This window comes from Mercenaria mercenaria, chromosome 1 (assembly GCF_021730395.1).
Source record: "Mercenaria mercenaria strain notata chromosome 1, MADL_Memer_1, whole genome shotgun sequence".
NCBI classification, from domain to species: domain Eukaryota; kingdom Metazoa; phylum Mollusca; class Bivalvia; order Venerida; family Veneridae; genus Mercenaria; species Mercenaria mercenaria.
The window spans coordinates 215542-230944 of NC_069361.1; the positions used below are offsets into that span (position 1 = coordinate 215542).

Consider the following 15403-nt stretch of genomic DNA (forward strand, 5'->3'; position numbering starts at 1 on the left):
TCTTTGTAAATTACAACGATGCTTTCGGATTATTTGGTATTGTGTACAAACAAGTGTTCCTGTAAAAAATTCTGACAATGTTCAAGGAAAATATTGAGAAAATATGCGAAAATCAGTTAATTTAAAAAAGGGTGAGACTTATTTCCCACAATATGGACTTTTGTGCAAAAAATAGCGATTCATGTGCTGGAAGTGGATGAATAATTTGTTGCGAACCGGCGAATAAAAATACAACGCGGATTTGGGGTATAAGTATGCGATTAGTTGGTTGTATTATCTTGATCAACATACCCGGGATATGCAAAACAATTATGTTTTGTTGTCTGCAGCATACAAAGAAATGACATTTTAAGCACTTTCTATCACAGTTCAAATAAACAGATTATAGATGCTCACTCGAGAAAAATTAAAAAGGTAAATTCCAGTTATTTTTGATTATGTCGAGGCATCATAATATATCTCAAAGTTATTAACACGTACCCACATACAACCCATTCTGTTTTACTGGCTAAAATGATTATACTTCAAAAATAAATCTGTACCAAATTTTTGATATGAAATGAAAACTGTTAAAGGTAATTCAAAGAGTTCTAATGGTGTTATCGCCAATATTGAAAGTTGAATAACAAAATTGTCATTAATCAATTTGATTTCATATTTGCCTAGTTATTTGTCCCTTGGCTACGGCCCTGGGCCATAACGACAACCCTTTGAAAAATAACAAGACCAATATGAAATCGCTTGATTATAACATTACAATTTAAAAGCATCTGAAATGAAATTTATTACGCAGTGCATGTTTTTTGTATTATAACACAACCGTTCTAATAATTTTCCATTAGCCACGTGTACTCATCATCATCGGAAAATCTTAATTTCAAAAAAAAAGGGTTCAATCATGCTCGTCTACCCAAGCAGAATTGTCCGTATAATAGCTATTATATGATATTACTTTTTATCCGTTTTTCTTTGTTCTCCAACAGGGCCGGGTCGCGAAAAAACTGGTTTCATAGACTTTCCCCATCTGGCGAAACCCTGTTAGGAAAAACCCGTCAACTGTCTCCATTTGCAGGTTTAAAATCCTCCCCATCAAAAGAACTTGTGATTGACATCATCTTCGTCTATGGATTCATTTTTTTCCAGCGCTTTCTTCCAAAGTGGCCCTATTAAAATCTTCCAAAGGCCCATTATAAGTTGTACCTTTTGATACAGTTACTGGTTTTAGTGCTTCCTATAGGGGGACAAATTAAATGTAGCCTTCTCAAAAATGTCTTTCCAGTGTGCCGTTTCTTTACATAATTTATGATAGTATGAGTTTCTTTGCTGAGCTCTTTCTTCACTCTGTCTACTTCTTCAATTTTCGTCTTCAGCATGCCAAGGTATTGTGTTCCGATGTTCTTTAGGCCATTGGACTTGTAACAGTCCAATATCAGCTCGAATTCCTTTTTCAACCTCTTCTTCCTCCTTTAAAATGTTATCGTCTTCTTCTCTGAACAAACTCAGGCGCTTATCTTTCTCCTTGCTGGCCCTTCTGCAAATAAGTAAATGATAGATTCAGTGAACTCGCTTACAAAACTCATTTAAAGGGTTGTTTACAATAAATCTATTCCACTTCTTTTATAGGCTTACGGCTTCAACAACCATGAAATGTCTATTCTTGAAAAGAGGGCTCAGTCAGACAAGTATTCTATTTGCGGAGCAGGTGTTTTCACAAATAGCCAAACAGTCATTGTACTACCAATTAGCTGAAGCGTTACATAATCATTATAACTAATAGGCGTTTTTATAAGATATCTTTTGAAGATATACCCTACCGCAGCATGCATAAAATCGGAGACGGATTAGATTCATGTTTATTTTATATTAATGAAACAATGTAAAATATTTCCGGTCATTTGCCTGTGTTCAGAATTCTTTAAAAGTAGCCTTTTTTTGCTGAATATTCTGATATCTTATGACAGATATAAACTCTTACCTTGCCCATTAGTGCCTCTAGAACCATTTATACACAATTTCCCTCTTCTTTTACCTTTTTATCAAGAAACTCTTGAAGAACGTTTCGCCTTTAAAAAAAAAATAAAAATATGTATCAGTTCAATAAATGTGTTCTCAGGGTTTGCACATTAAATCTAATCACTCAAGCTCTGTTGTGATTTGCGTGGATGCTTTCTATTGCTTAAATGACCGAGAAGCCTTCCCAACAGCAATCTAGTGTAGCACAGGGGAGTATGGCATTTCTTATGTAAAGACTTTTCAGATGTGGATAATATCCCAAACATAATTCTATACATTGAAGTGGAAGCACAAGCACTAAAAAAGTGAAAATGTTGCAGGTTCGGTTTGATTTAGCTGTTCATGAACGGTAGTGGAAATGCATGCTCCCGTTCAAGCCCTCTAGCCCCAGATGGAGCAGAGTCAACTTTTTCCAATGTTAAAAGTACAAAAGACATCCGCGGATGTGCTGTCGGCAGAAAAAAGGGGAATCGTCAATGAAACCAGAGTTCAATTCCATGCAAAACGGCCGGTAATGTCCCCATTTAAAAAAAAGGGGATTTCCTCAACAAGAAAAACAATGGGCTGAACAAAAACAAACTGGATTATCACTGAAACTGCCAAAAAGGGACAATACGTAAAAGCAGGTATTATTCAACTTACTGGAAAAGTATGATAAATTTTTTAAAACAGAGTCGGACAGAAATTTGCTTCAATGCACTAAATGCTAAAACGAAACTTCAGAGATATAGCTTACCACGATCCCATGTAACCGACTTTTCTATTGAACTGCTGGTAAAACGAGTCTATGTCTTTCATATAATCATCATCCCCTGTTGGGGTGCAGTACTTGCGATTCTTTATTTTCACTTGTATTTTCATTGTATCCAGCCTCCCCAGTGTATCCAAAACATTTTGCTTCTAAATCTTTTTGACAATATTCTTGAATTTTTCAAATGGTTTTGAAGCAAACCTAAAATTATAAAAGTCAAATTGAACGAGAACATAACAATATTACTGTCAAAGAACTAAATGTGATATAACAATGGAACGGTATAGAGAATATTACTTATTTACAGGAAGGTAAGGCAACGTCACGTATATCGTTATCTTTTATTCATATTGCACGATGGACAGCATCAGAGTAAAATACATGCTCTCAATTTTAATTATCTTATGATGTTTATCTTATAAAGTGCTAAAAGTCTTAAGAATTTTATTTACCATTGCCTGTTTTTGATAGATTTGTTCATCGTAATAATTAGTCCAGACTTAAAAACCTCAAGGATTTTTCATACGCCCTTTGTGATAATTAATAAGACCTTTTTCGCTCGGGGGAAGGGGGAAGCAAGACGTCTTTGCTTTTCACGTTTATTATATTTCCCGAAGCTCTTTGGACTACATGTGTATTTTCCACTGCCGACATTGAAATCATTGCGCTTGCCAAAACATGGAGACTCTCCGCTTGTATGGAAAGGACATAATTCAGCAAATTTGGGAAACTCAACACTGTAAATACAGCAATAAATAAATGCCATGTTAATAACAAATAGCTCTTAGAATACTTAACAAATAATGGGAGAATACAAACAATAATGAGTTTAAAGTAAGTATCTTTAAAGGGCAAAACACATCTGCAACATAAAACAAAACAGAATATTAATGATATTTCTTCAGAATTTATATTAAGTTTGTTATGCGGCGATGATTATTATTGAAACAATATCTGCATCATAACAAATTTTTAAAGTTCTTTTACAACATTTTGTTTTTATTAAGTTTGAATGCTTGAATTAACACTTAATTCAAGTTTCACATTATTGTTCATTATTGGCTCACACGAAAATATGTACTTTCTGAACTCGTTCAGTGTTTCCTGAAATTCTGGCTTCAATGTATTCTCTGGTAGCGTCATCAGTTTTTTCAGGAGATTACTCTTTATGGTTTCCTAAACAGGAAACATTTTCTGTTTTTTAAATATCTTCGGATAAGAATTCTTGGGGGGATTATGTTCTTTTAAGGTATCTTCACTGATACTTCCGCCCTTTTTGCGTCGTTTTAAGCTTTAACGCATTTTTCTAGATGGTATCATCGGGCCTCAAAATTATGTTCAAGGTAACATCCCTTAGTGTGAGAACGAAGTTCGGGAAAAAGAAATCTAAGATAGAATCGTCTTCTTCTGAGCCGCTCACTTTTATTGACGTCTTGATTATGTTTAAAAATCTGTATGCGGTCAAAGAAAATTAACAATTTGGTTGTAATTCAGTATTTATTCAAATAGTTTTTCTTAGTCATTTGCCGAAATACACTTGGTTAAGGCGATGCCCCAATTTGACTACAACAGCGGCTAATTCAACCAGAAATAATGATCCGATGTAAAACCCAAATTTTACCAAAGGAACCGTTCGTATGTCTTAAATCGAATTCTGGTACCTTATATCAACAATTAAATTAAAAAAATAGAATGTTTACGTTACTTCATGTACTCAACAAAACAATTTCAAACACAGATTTTGATATTAAAAGGGGTTTTTATGATATGCACAATATCCCAGCAAGCTATGTACAACGAAATGCATATGAAGAAGGGAGAGAAAATGTTGAAAACTGGAGACAAAATTTGGCTGTTGAAAATGACACATGGCATTTTTTCCATTAGTAAAGTGTCTATTTCATTATAGCTTAAAACTCATAAAACAAAACAGTAAAAATTTTAAAGATAATCAGCCCTTTTGGCTAAGCACAGTAGGGAGAGCGCAGATTACTGACCAAAGTGTGTGAGTCCTCGGCGTGGCATAATGCTTCGTATCGATTTGATAAAAGAATATTGAGTTTGAAATCACTAAATCTCCACTTCTGTTGTATTATGTTATCAGTTACTTGCGCAGAATATGTAAGTACTTGTACAGGTCAAAGAACACTGTTTAGGTTAACCTTCCAACGTTAAATTCTACTGACCACAGGGCTTTAAATCCTCGGCGAGGCATTATGCACCGAAACGATTTGATAAAAGGTATCGAGTTTGGAAGCATCGACCTCCACCTTTGATTCGCGTAAAGTTTTCAAATTACTTCGGTTTAGAAAGAGTTAGTACTGGTACAGATTCCAAGAAATAGGTTAGCTGAAACACTGTTCCAAAACATTCGAAAAGAAAACAAACTATCAGAATCATACCAGAGTGCTATTGTTTCTATCACTTTACGCTAAAACCATGTATTTGACTAAACATCCGTATTATTTAGTGCCGGCTCTAATTTATGGTTAAGATAAAAAAAACTATTAAGATATAATTAGTTTGCATTTACCAAGCAGTAGAATGTCGATGTAGGTATTATACAAGCAAGTGTCATGAAAAAAAGTATCAGCATTATTGCATTATGGGAAGTAAACATGAATGTAGATACATAGTTGTTTTAGGAAATGATTTGAAATTAACTCAAAATATAACAAGGAGAATTGCAGAAATAAAAAGACATTAGAATTTCACAGCCCTTTTCACCAATTCACGTTGTAATTAAAAAGACAAAAAGGGTACTAAATTTATCAATTGCGCCGCTCTGTCAAAGTTCCCTCTTGTATTGTAAACATTGTGCTGGATAAAAGCGTGGCAAGTACAAAAGGTTTTTATCGTCTTCAATATCGACCTAGATTTTACAATGAAAGTTTGTATAATGTTGTGCATAAACAAAGTGGGAAATTTTAATAAACAGATGCTACTGCAAATCTCATTTAATCATTATAGAATAACTTTTCAAATTTCGGCATTTCATCTCGTAACTAAAAAAAACTGTCAGCGCCAGAGGAAAGAATGAAACGTATAAATGAGCTTGATAGTATTGTCGATCTGGCTTAATACTAAAACGGTTATGACCAGAAACGACGCCCCTTCGTCGTTCTAAATACCTTTTACAACCTAGTAATCTACTTTATCCTCTGACATGAGCTTCGTGCAAATCATTCTGGTTTTACTTGTTTAATGCAGCTATTGTACAACATGGCGGGTGGACAATTTAGGCTCCTCCTGAATTAAAGTGTTTTCACAATTTCATCTGCAAACTTATTAAGACAATTTCTTTGCAATATAGCTTTATAAAGTTAGAAAAATAGCTGCCTTACACTGTAGGTAAAAAGTGTGGTGTAAACTCTTTTTAATACTGTGCATACTTCTTAGTTTTATATATGTTACTGTCAGTTTGTAACTAGATACTTGAAAATCTCTATTTGTCATGCAAATCATGTTTAATAATGTGGGGTCCCGTCATGGAAAAAAAAATAACTGTTTTTTTGGTTTTTCCTTTTGGGTAATTAAATTTAAATTGACAAAAAACGCATTAGCGACATACATGAGGCCAGAAAAATTCGTTGATTTTAAAAAAATTTATTGAATGAATGTAGTGTTGGGAAAATTTTAATTCATTAGTCATGTAAAACTAAACCCCCTATGACCCATGCATGTTTAAAGACGGCCACAAAAAAAAATGTAATGCAAAAAAAAGGGTTATTTCGGGGTGTACGGAACCGTATATTCCCCCCTATACGGGAAGAAATACGGGAAAACAAAAACGGGCGTGTAGGGGCTTGTATTTTTTAAAAGCCCCTTTTTATACTAATAAAATACGGTTCCGTATATATAAAATCGGTTTTATTACGATACCCGTTTTTTTTAAAATAGGGAAATTTAAAAAGGGTTTTTTGGATGTATCAAACCGTATTTCCCGTATATGTCGGGGTGTCGGTCCAATAAACCCGTATTACGAAAATGGGGACGTTTTTCCCGTTTGTTTCTAAAAAACCCGTATTTTCCCCCGTTTTTTTGGGTTAGGGGATATGTATGTTTGTAATTTCGAAAATCAGGGTTTTAAATTTTCCCGTTTTTTCGTATAAAAATCCGTTTTTTTTCCCCGTATACCCCGGAAATACGGGATTTAAATAATTTGTAATTTCAAAAATACGGCACGTAATGTCCCGTATATGCTTGGTGTACAACCCCGTTATTTTTCCCGTATATCCCAAAAACGGGATTTAAAAAATTTTGTTTTTTTAAAAATACGGGTTTATTTTCCCCGTTATTCTTTGTATACAACCCGTTTTTTCCCCGTATTTCTGGAATAGGGTTGTATAGTTTATTTTTGAAATAGGGTTTAAATTTCCCGTATTTTTCGTAAAACTCCGTATTTTTCCCCGTATATCCCCGGAAATTAGGGATTTAAAAAATTTGTATATTTCGAAAAATACGGGAGATATGCCCGTTTTTTTTGTATAAACTCCGTTTTTTTTCCCCGTATATGCGGAAATACGGGGTTTAAATAACTTATTTTTAAAAAATAGGGATGCAACAATATGTGTGTGAAAATTATTTTTCCCGGAAATTTTAAAAGGTAAAACGTTTCGCATTTTTCGAACTTGTAGTGTTTGTAAATGAATGCCATTTTGAAAGAAAAAAAATGTTTAATACAAATTAGACTGCAAAAAAGCTTCCGGACCAAAAAAGGTATAAATTTAAAAATAAACATGAATAAACCCATCATTTCATCTAGCGGTTCCATTTATTTTAACATTTTTCTAAATAGCCGATTGGAAAAGAAAGGATTAATCAATTCATCCCTATTTATTTGTAGTGAAAAATAACCTTTGTCATCGCCATTGTAAATCTAATGAAAGTAAAAATTAACTGTTTTTTCTGCACATTTTAAACGCTTGTGCTTTCAATGCAAATTTTTATAGAAAAAAAGAGGAATTCCATTTATATTTTGTACTAAAAAAAGTATATAAGACATGTATTGTCTTTACTTTGAAATCTTTAAATATTTTTACAACAAAAAATTTCGTTAAAAGTTTTGGTCCAAAGATTCGAACAAACGTTTTATATGAAATATTTTCTTTTTCTGTGCGCAGTGTTAGCTCCCACTGCGTTGTGGTAATTCCCGTGTGCGGGTGTAACTTCCGTGCGCAAGTGACAGCACGTTATCTCCATGTGCCATATGATAACAAAACCGTGCGCACTTTTAGTGATCAATGAAAAAGCGTGAAAGTTCTGCAATTTTTCTAAAGGATGTCTTTCATAAGGAAGTGTTATTTAAGTTAGCGTAATTACAAAGTAAGTGTTTTTTGGTTTTGAAAAAAGGTGATTCTCGTTTAGTTTCGTTGGAATTTTTTTCACGTTCGCCGTGTCAGTAAAAACTGCAAACGTGATAGCTTCACATGCGAAGTTTTAGTAAGTTAGTTATTACATGCGCAGTGTTAATAAAACACTTTCGCCGGGTATCTAACATGTGCGAATGTGGTGCTAAAGTGTGCGTGAAAAAGAAAATGTTTCTATGTCCCTCTATTCCACTGTGTAACATGGGCAGACTTTTTTTATTTCTCGTGGATGTAGGGTCCTTTATTTGACCTAGCAATGTAAATATTTCGTATTTTTCCTTAAATTTTTTTCAATGTCCAAACAAAAATGCGATACAAATTTTTCTATATAATTTTTGTTTTTTACTATCGCTTGTGCGGTAGTGGGGGCAAAGCGTTTAGCTCCAAATATCGGTAGTGGTTTTGGGTTTTTTTGGCCTCCCTTTTCCCCAAAATTTTTTTGAAAAAACTTTCCACTTTTTTGTAAACGCACCGTGATATTTAGGGCCCATTTAAAAAAATTTTATCTATTCCCCCTTTGTAAAATGTCTTATTTAAATATTCGGCAAAAAAAAGGGCACATTACCAGTCACAAGCGTATAAAAAAAAAATCTTTAGAGAAAAATAAAAATTTTAAAGATAAAAAGGTAGCGAAAACCACTTATTTTATTTTAAAAGCAATGTTAACCGGGGTAACGTGGTGGCGTGACATGATTGACTGTATAAAATACAAATATTGCTTAAAATTAACAAAAAACGCTCGAAAAATTTGGCAAAGATTAATGATGTTTTTATTAAATAAATAAATTAAGCATTTACATGATTTACCCTCTAACGAAAAAAATGTCATTAATTTCCCCAAAAACAGTTTTACGCAACTTTAATTGTTAATAATTGTTGCTATTAATATATAGATAGATAGCCTGTCCCAAAGCCTGGAAACCCAGTCTGAAATTTTTAAACTTTTTTCTACTGCAATTTTGAAATTCGAAACTCGATGAATGCCAAAAAACAAAAATTGGGAAAAAATTAATTTGGGGGATTTTTAAAATTTCTACAGATATTAGGTATCCAACAGTTGAGAACACGTTTCGTCACGCTTCGCGCGTTCTATATCCGAAGGACAACATCTGGCTCAAGTGCAGCCGCGTAATCTGTTTTGGGCTTTTTTGAGGGGAAAGGAAGTCACGAGTAAGTATTATTTGATTTATATGTTTTAATCTTTTTTAAACTGATTTTTTTTGTGACAAACCAGCCATGAGTTATTTTTCAATTTAATGGGAAACAGGGTTGCTTATTATTGCTTTAACAAATTAAAGGTCAAAAAGGCAGTTTATTTTGAAAATTCAAAATAAAAAAAAGAAATTAGAATACCCTTTTTGTAGTTCATTCTTTCATTCTTTCGATTGATCATTTTTCAAACAATCATTTAACTATTTTTTCATTCATTCTTTCATCCGTAGTCTACAAGGATGTCGTCCCCAAAAATTTTTGATTTTTCAGTGTTTAAATAAAAAAATATCGTGCAAAAATTTTTGTGAATCCTTGGGGGTTTTAAACGAGTTTAAAGTTAAAAGGGGAAAAAAAACAACTCAGAAAAAAAAGTTTTTTTTCGTAGAGCAAAGGTAGCCGAGGCTGCTTTAAGAATGTAAGGCGGCACGCACGTTCTTTCATTCGATTAAAAACGGTTTCCCAAAAAAAAGCTTAAAAGTTAATAATTATTACAATTTTTTTTTTGAAAAGGGTCCGTTAATCTGACAAATAACGTTTTTCTTGGGTGGGATTTTGCAAAAAAAAATTTCAAAATCTCTTGCCTTGTCTAGAGGAAAATGTTTTCTTGCTAAATATCATGTCGTATGAAGAAATTAATATTTCAGATAATTTTTTCTAAGACTTTGTAAGTATGTAAGGGTTGTCATGCGTATTTTTTTTTTAAAGTATTATTAAAAAAAAGGTTTGGGAATAATAACAATTTTTATCAGTAGAAATTTTATTATTAATCTGAAAGTTATAAGAATTTTTAGTGACCTAAAAAAACATTTCTATATAGATCTTTGCATTCCAATTTTTGTAACATTTTAAAACCCATAAAACGGGAGAACAAATAATCCCAATTTGTATTTCCCTACAAAGTGTTTTGTTTTAACCGGGGGTGGGGGGGGGGTGAATCGATAACTAAACTTTGGTTTATTTTTTTTTTATCTGGTGCATTTACAGGGAAAAGGTTTTTAACGATGTACTTGAATGAAGTTTAAATTAATTTAAAGTGAAATCGGAAAAAGTCGAATATGTATTAATCTTTATTATTGTCAAAATTTTTTGTAAAATTTAGTAATTGAAAATGGTATTAACAATTTAAAAACGTTAAATTATCATCTTAAAAAAACATTTATTTCAGGGCCATACAGTACAAACAATAAGTAATTGTCAGCTTAGTCTGTTTTTTTAAATCGTTTTTTAACGGACCATTTTGTTTTAACAAATTTAAAATTGACGTATTTCGATTTACTGGTATTTTTTCAGTTCTTTTTTTTACGCCTTTTCAGTGTAAATCTTCAAATATGACCACAAAAATCTTTTTTTTTTTCCGCAGGGCGCAAAATGATGTATTTAACAGGTTAACCCTAAAACAAAAATTTAAAGACCTTCACTTGTGTAAAGGGGGTTTTCATATTTTTAGACCCAGCTTGAAACAACACTGACCGGATATTTTTATCCTTAGGAAAATGTAATACACAATGGAAATTTTTAAGGTGTTTTAAAATTTTCACAATTAAATTTTTTATTTTTGGTTTAAATGTATGCAAACTTTGGGGTTTTAAAATAAATTTAAGAAAAAACGCAATGTTTTAAAAAGAAAACTAAAAAAAAAGGGACTGGCCCCAAGATCGTCCGACAAGAACAGAAAAAATATTTAATTGAGCCGTTTCCCTGAGAAAACCCAAATAGCTTGTTTTCGACCAGCAGGTCGAGACCCAAATGCGCATCCGCGCAGTTTGTCAGGGGCCTGCTGTTCGCTAACAGTTTTTCTAATTCCAAAAGGCTTTGAAAACGAACGATGGGCCCGCCAGACGCACGGTGCGCGGTGCTCTCGTCCATGCTGGTGTAACCCATATGTTGGTTTTCTCATGGCACGGGTTTTTTTTTTTTAGATAATGGATATTAATGGTGTATAATTATGCTACGTATACTGACAGATATAATGTTGCGGAAACACTGAGAATTTGAGTTTTAACTAATTTTTACGATAAAAATTGTTTTTAACGCGCATTTTAAAATAAACCCCCCTTGCGTTTAATTTTGGGAACGCAGTGGGAAAACTTTTTTTGCCGTGCGGTCAGGGTTTGTTTCCCGGCGCGACCACATGCCATTTTATTCGTATAATTTTTACACTTTTTAAAAGATATAATTATCGTATCCTGTATTTATGGTCGGTTTTTATAACTTTTAATGCGTGCATTTTTTTATTCCCGGTTGACACAGAGTTGTTTACTGGAATCAGAAAAGGGCGATATTTATTTTTACGTTGAGAAAATTTCTTATGTGTGAAGTTTCTATAGTTGATCAAAAGATGCAGACAGAAGCCTGGATGAGCCATTCGTTCTCGTGACATTCTAACAAAGATTTTTGCTTATACTTATTTAATCGGAAACTGAATATTTCCCTGTGGTTCATCTTTGTAACCTGCTTCATATCGTGTTCCAGACAGAACCAACATCGTCTTTTTAAAGTACTCTTCCGACATTAGGAGGGGGGTTTTGCTCTTTTTAGAAGACGGCAATCGAAAAGCCCATAGCGGTAATCGCATTATGGGAAAAACGAAAACTGTCAGCAATAGAAAGAAGTGATACTCAACTGTTTTTTGAGTCAACCGCGCAGAAATTAAATGTGCGAATTTTTCTAGTTTTTTATCAGAAATGAAATATAATAATTAAAGAAAAGTTGTGTTATTGATTACTACATTTTAATTCTGTTTTTTCATTTGGCAAAAATGAAAATGATTTATAACCCTTTGAAAAACTGATTTAAAAGTATTTGAGTTTTAATAACATGTTAGTTTAAATTTGAAAAGTCTCCAATTAAAAAAACAATATGATTTTTTTTCTACCATGTCTTTGTCTTGCTTTTTTTAACTACCGTATTTTGCTGTAGGTATCACCGAAATTTATTTTGTCATCTTTCAGTTTGCCCTATACAAAAACGTTTCATAAAAAAAAAATCGGGATTTGTATTTTATTCATGCTATACGGGGAAAATTGGGAAATGTATCTTTTGAATACTGGTCGTGAATTCCCCGGTTTCGAAAACCAAATTCGTCTAAATGTGCCAAATATGGAATTGTTACTCTGTATTTGATTAGGGGGGGAAAAAACCTGGCCCCTTTCAAAAATACAGGTTGTATTCCCGTAATCGTGCAAAATACTTCCGTATTGACCCAAGTAGGGGTCCGTTATTGCGTATACCATGCATTAGGGGCTAGTCCCTAGCCCTATAATAAAAAATACAGTTTCGTATTTTTCCCCCTATAGCCAAGACGGGTCCGTTATTGCGTATACCATGCATAACGGGACTGTTCCCTAGCACGTATATCAAAAAGTACAGTTTCGTATAGCCCGTATATGCAAAAGTAGGGATCCGTTTCTTGTATATCTGCTTAAAGGAAAAAAAACCCAACCCCAAAATTAGAAAATACAAAATCCCTTTTGCCCCGTATATTAGATGCAATCACGTCCCTATTTGACAAAAATACGGGATCCCATACTACGTTTATCGTATACGGAAAAAAACCCAAAGCCGATTTTAGAAAATACAAGTCCGTATTGCCCCCCTATATTGTGCAATCAAAGCCGTATATGACAAAAAACGGGATCCCTATATCGTTATTTGGAAAATCGGTGTATCGTGTTTCCCTTATTAAAATACGGAAATTTACGGGGAAAAAAATTCAAAACCCCTTTGAATATTGAAAAAGAAATTTGTTAAAGCAGGACACGAAAAAAACACCATTTCTAGGGTTTTTTAGGAAAATTCGTTATTTCATATATACGGGGGAAAAATTACATTTTGTTATTCGGGTATACGGGGTCCCCTATATAAATGACAAAATATACGGGCTTCCCCTTACTAATGTTCCGATCGGGTGTATATTGGTCCGTATATTTGTAAAAACTTCCCTATCGCCCCGTATTTTCGAAATTTACGGGACCCTCACTCCCGTATTTTGCCCCTTTTTTCGCAGTGGTATTTTTTTGTATTTCCTGAGGGTAATTATAAATGCTTTGATAAAAAAAGAGAAATAAAAGTCCCTAGTTTCAATATGACAGTGAAATAAAAGGGCCCAAAGAAAATGTGTTTAAGTCTAAAAAATTTTTTAAAGTTAAATGCGGTGTTGACAGTTTTTGATGTAAAGGTTTGGGCCCTTATAGAGCCCCTTTTTTAAAGGTATTAAATTTCCCTCCCAAAAACTTTTTTGACTAAATTTTCAGGGGCCCCATGGGACCAATTTTTTCCCTTATTTTCCTTTTTTCTATAAGTTTTCACTTCTTTAAGCTTATCATTGATTTATTGTAAAAAAAAGGAAAAAAACATTTGATAAGGTTTCTTGCTGTTCAAGTGAATTTACCCCTGAAAAAAAAGGAGTGGTTAGACTTTTTAAAAAACGGTTTCATGCGGTTAAAGTTTCTATTTTTCCTTTTTTTTTTAGTTAATTTGTGGAAAAAAGTGGTACGTTTTACACGCTCCAAGGTTATTTCTGAATTTAAGTGAGCAAATTTAAACAGACCCGCAGGATTCGACCTTAATTTTTCAATGTTGGAGTTACAATTCTGTCCCATTAATTCCGTTTACTTGAGGCAACCTCGAAAAAAGTTGTTGACAGTTTTATTTTAAGTTTTATAATTTTTAACCAATAGTTTGATTTATCTTTTTTAAAAAAATAATGATATAATGAATTCTCTGCAAACGTTTTTGGCAGTGGTCATCACTTTGAAATTTGTCTCTACTTGATCTTTGGGAAATACCATAAATAATACAAAATTTATAAAAATCGGCACGGTAAAAGTTTTTAAAAATTTGCAACACAGTGTGAAGCACGGTCAACTGAAAGAATATACCAAGCAAATGCAATTTTTAAACATTACTATTAGGTGTCTTATACCTTAAGGTAAGTTTAGACCACACTTTGTTTCTACAGTGTAAGAATGTTATTATTCTATGGTTAAAAAACTACACTAAAAGAGAATGACTGAATAAGTTTGCTGATGAAGTTCTAAAAATACATTAATTCAGGGAGGGCCTAAATTGTCTACCTGTCATCATGTAGAATAGCTGTATTATACCAGTATTATCACAATGATTTGCACGAAGTTCATGTGGGAGAAAAAAGTAGGTCACTAGGTCGTTGTGGGTCTTTAACATTGCAATTAGATAGAGAAATCAGTAAAGGAAGTATCGTTAAAACAAATCAGACTTATGTTTACAAATTTCATTTAAAATACACCCCACCCCCATCACACATATTCGTTTACCAGAGTATGTATACATGCATGTAAGGTACATATATTATTATAACCTTTTAGCATGATTGCTGTTTTACCTGAAATACCTGATAACATTTTAGTATGATTGTTTTGTAACATAAAATACCTTGTAACTTTTTACAATGATTGCTTTATTACCTTGACCAGTAGCATACCTTATCAGGATCATCAATCCCTTCTGTATCTAGTAAAACAAGAACTTGGTCTTCCTGTGTAGGGTGTGGCCGACACATTACCCATATACCTTTTGTCACAGCTGTCGTTGTGTGACCTGTCTCAAACCAAGAATTGGCACCGGCTGAAGAAAGAATACACTAATATTAAGGATCATAATTGCACACATATTTTTACATTTTTAAAATAAAATATCATCAGGAAATACAACAGCATTAATTGCGCTCTTCGAAATGCTTTATTTGAATAACTTCGGTATTTGTTGTTTTTCATATTTCAATAAAGAAAACGACGGCAAAAATATGCAACAGGATATGTTACAATTCTCATTCTTTTACTTATTAAATGTCATTCTTATGACGGCATGTTTGCGAATTACATGTTAGTAAGAGTGCAAAACCATTGATATGGCATGTACCTGAACCATAGCTGCCCAGTTTATTTAAGATGAAGGACTTTCCAGTTCTCAGTGTTCCAACTACGAAACTAGGGTTCGTGGTTTCTTATTTCTCTCAGTTTGGTTAAGGTTAACTGGTCGCATGTCGCTTTGCCATCAACATTTGATACAGTTCATTGGT

At 33.2% G+C, this 15403-nt stretch overlaps 1 protein-coding gene across 1 annotated transcript; it reads right to left on the minus strand.

Moving 5' to 3' along the window:
- Window positions 1-5552: 5552 nt before the first annotated feature.
- On the minus strand, window positions 5553-15399 carry LOC128547982 (guanylate-binding protein 5-like). The gene is made up of 4 exons (XM_053522105.1): window positions 15393-15399; window positions 15244-15303; window positions 14807-14949; window positions 5553-5636 (listed from the first exon to the last, which is right to left on the minus strand). The coding sequence occupies exons 1-4, from the start codon at window positions 15397-15399 to the stop codon at window positions 5553-5555; spliced, it is 294 nt and encodes a 97-aa protein (XP_053378080.1).
- Between the last annotated feature and the right edge of the window lie 4 nt (window positions 15400-15403).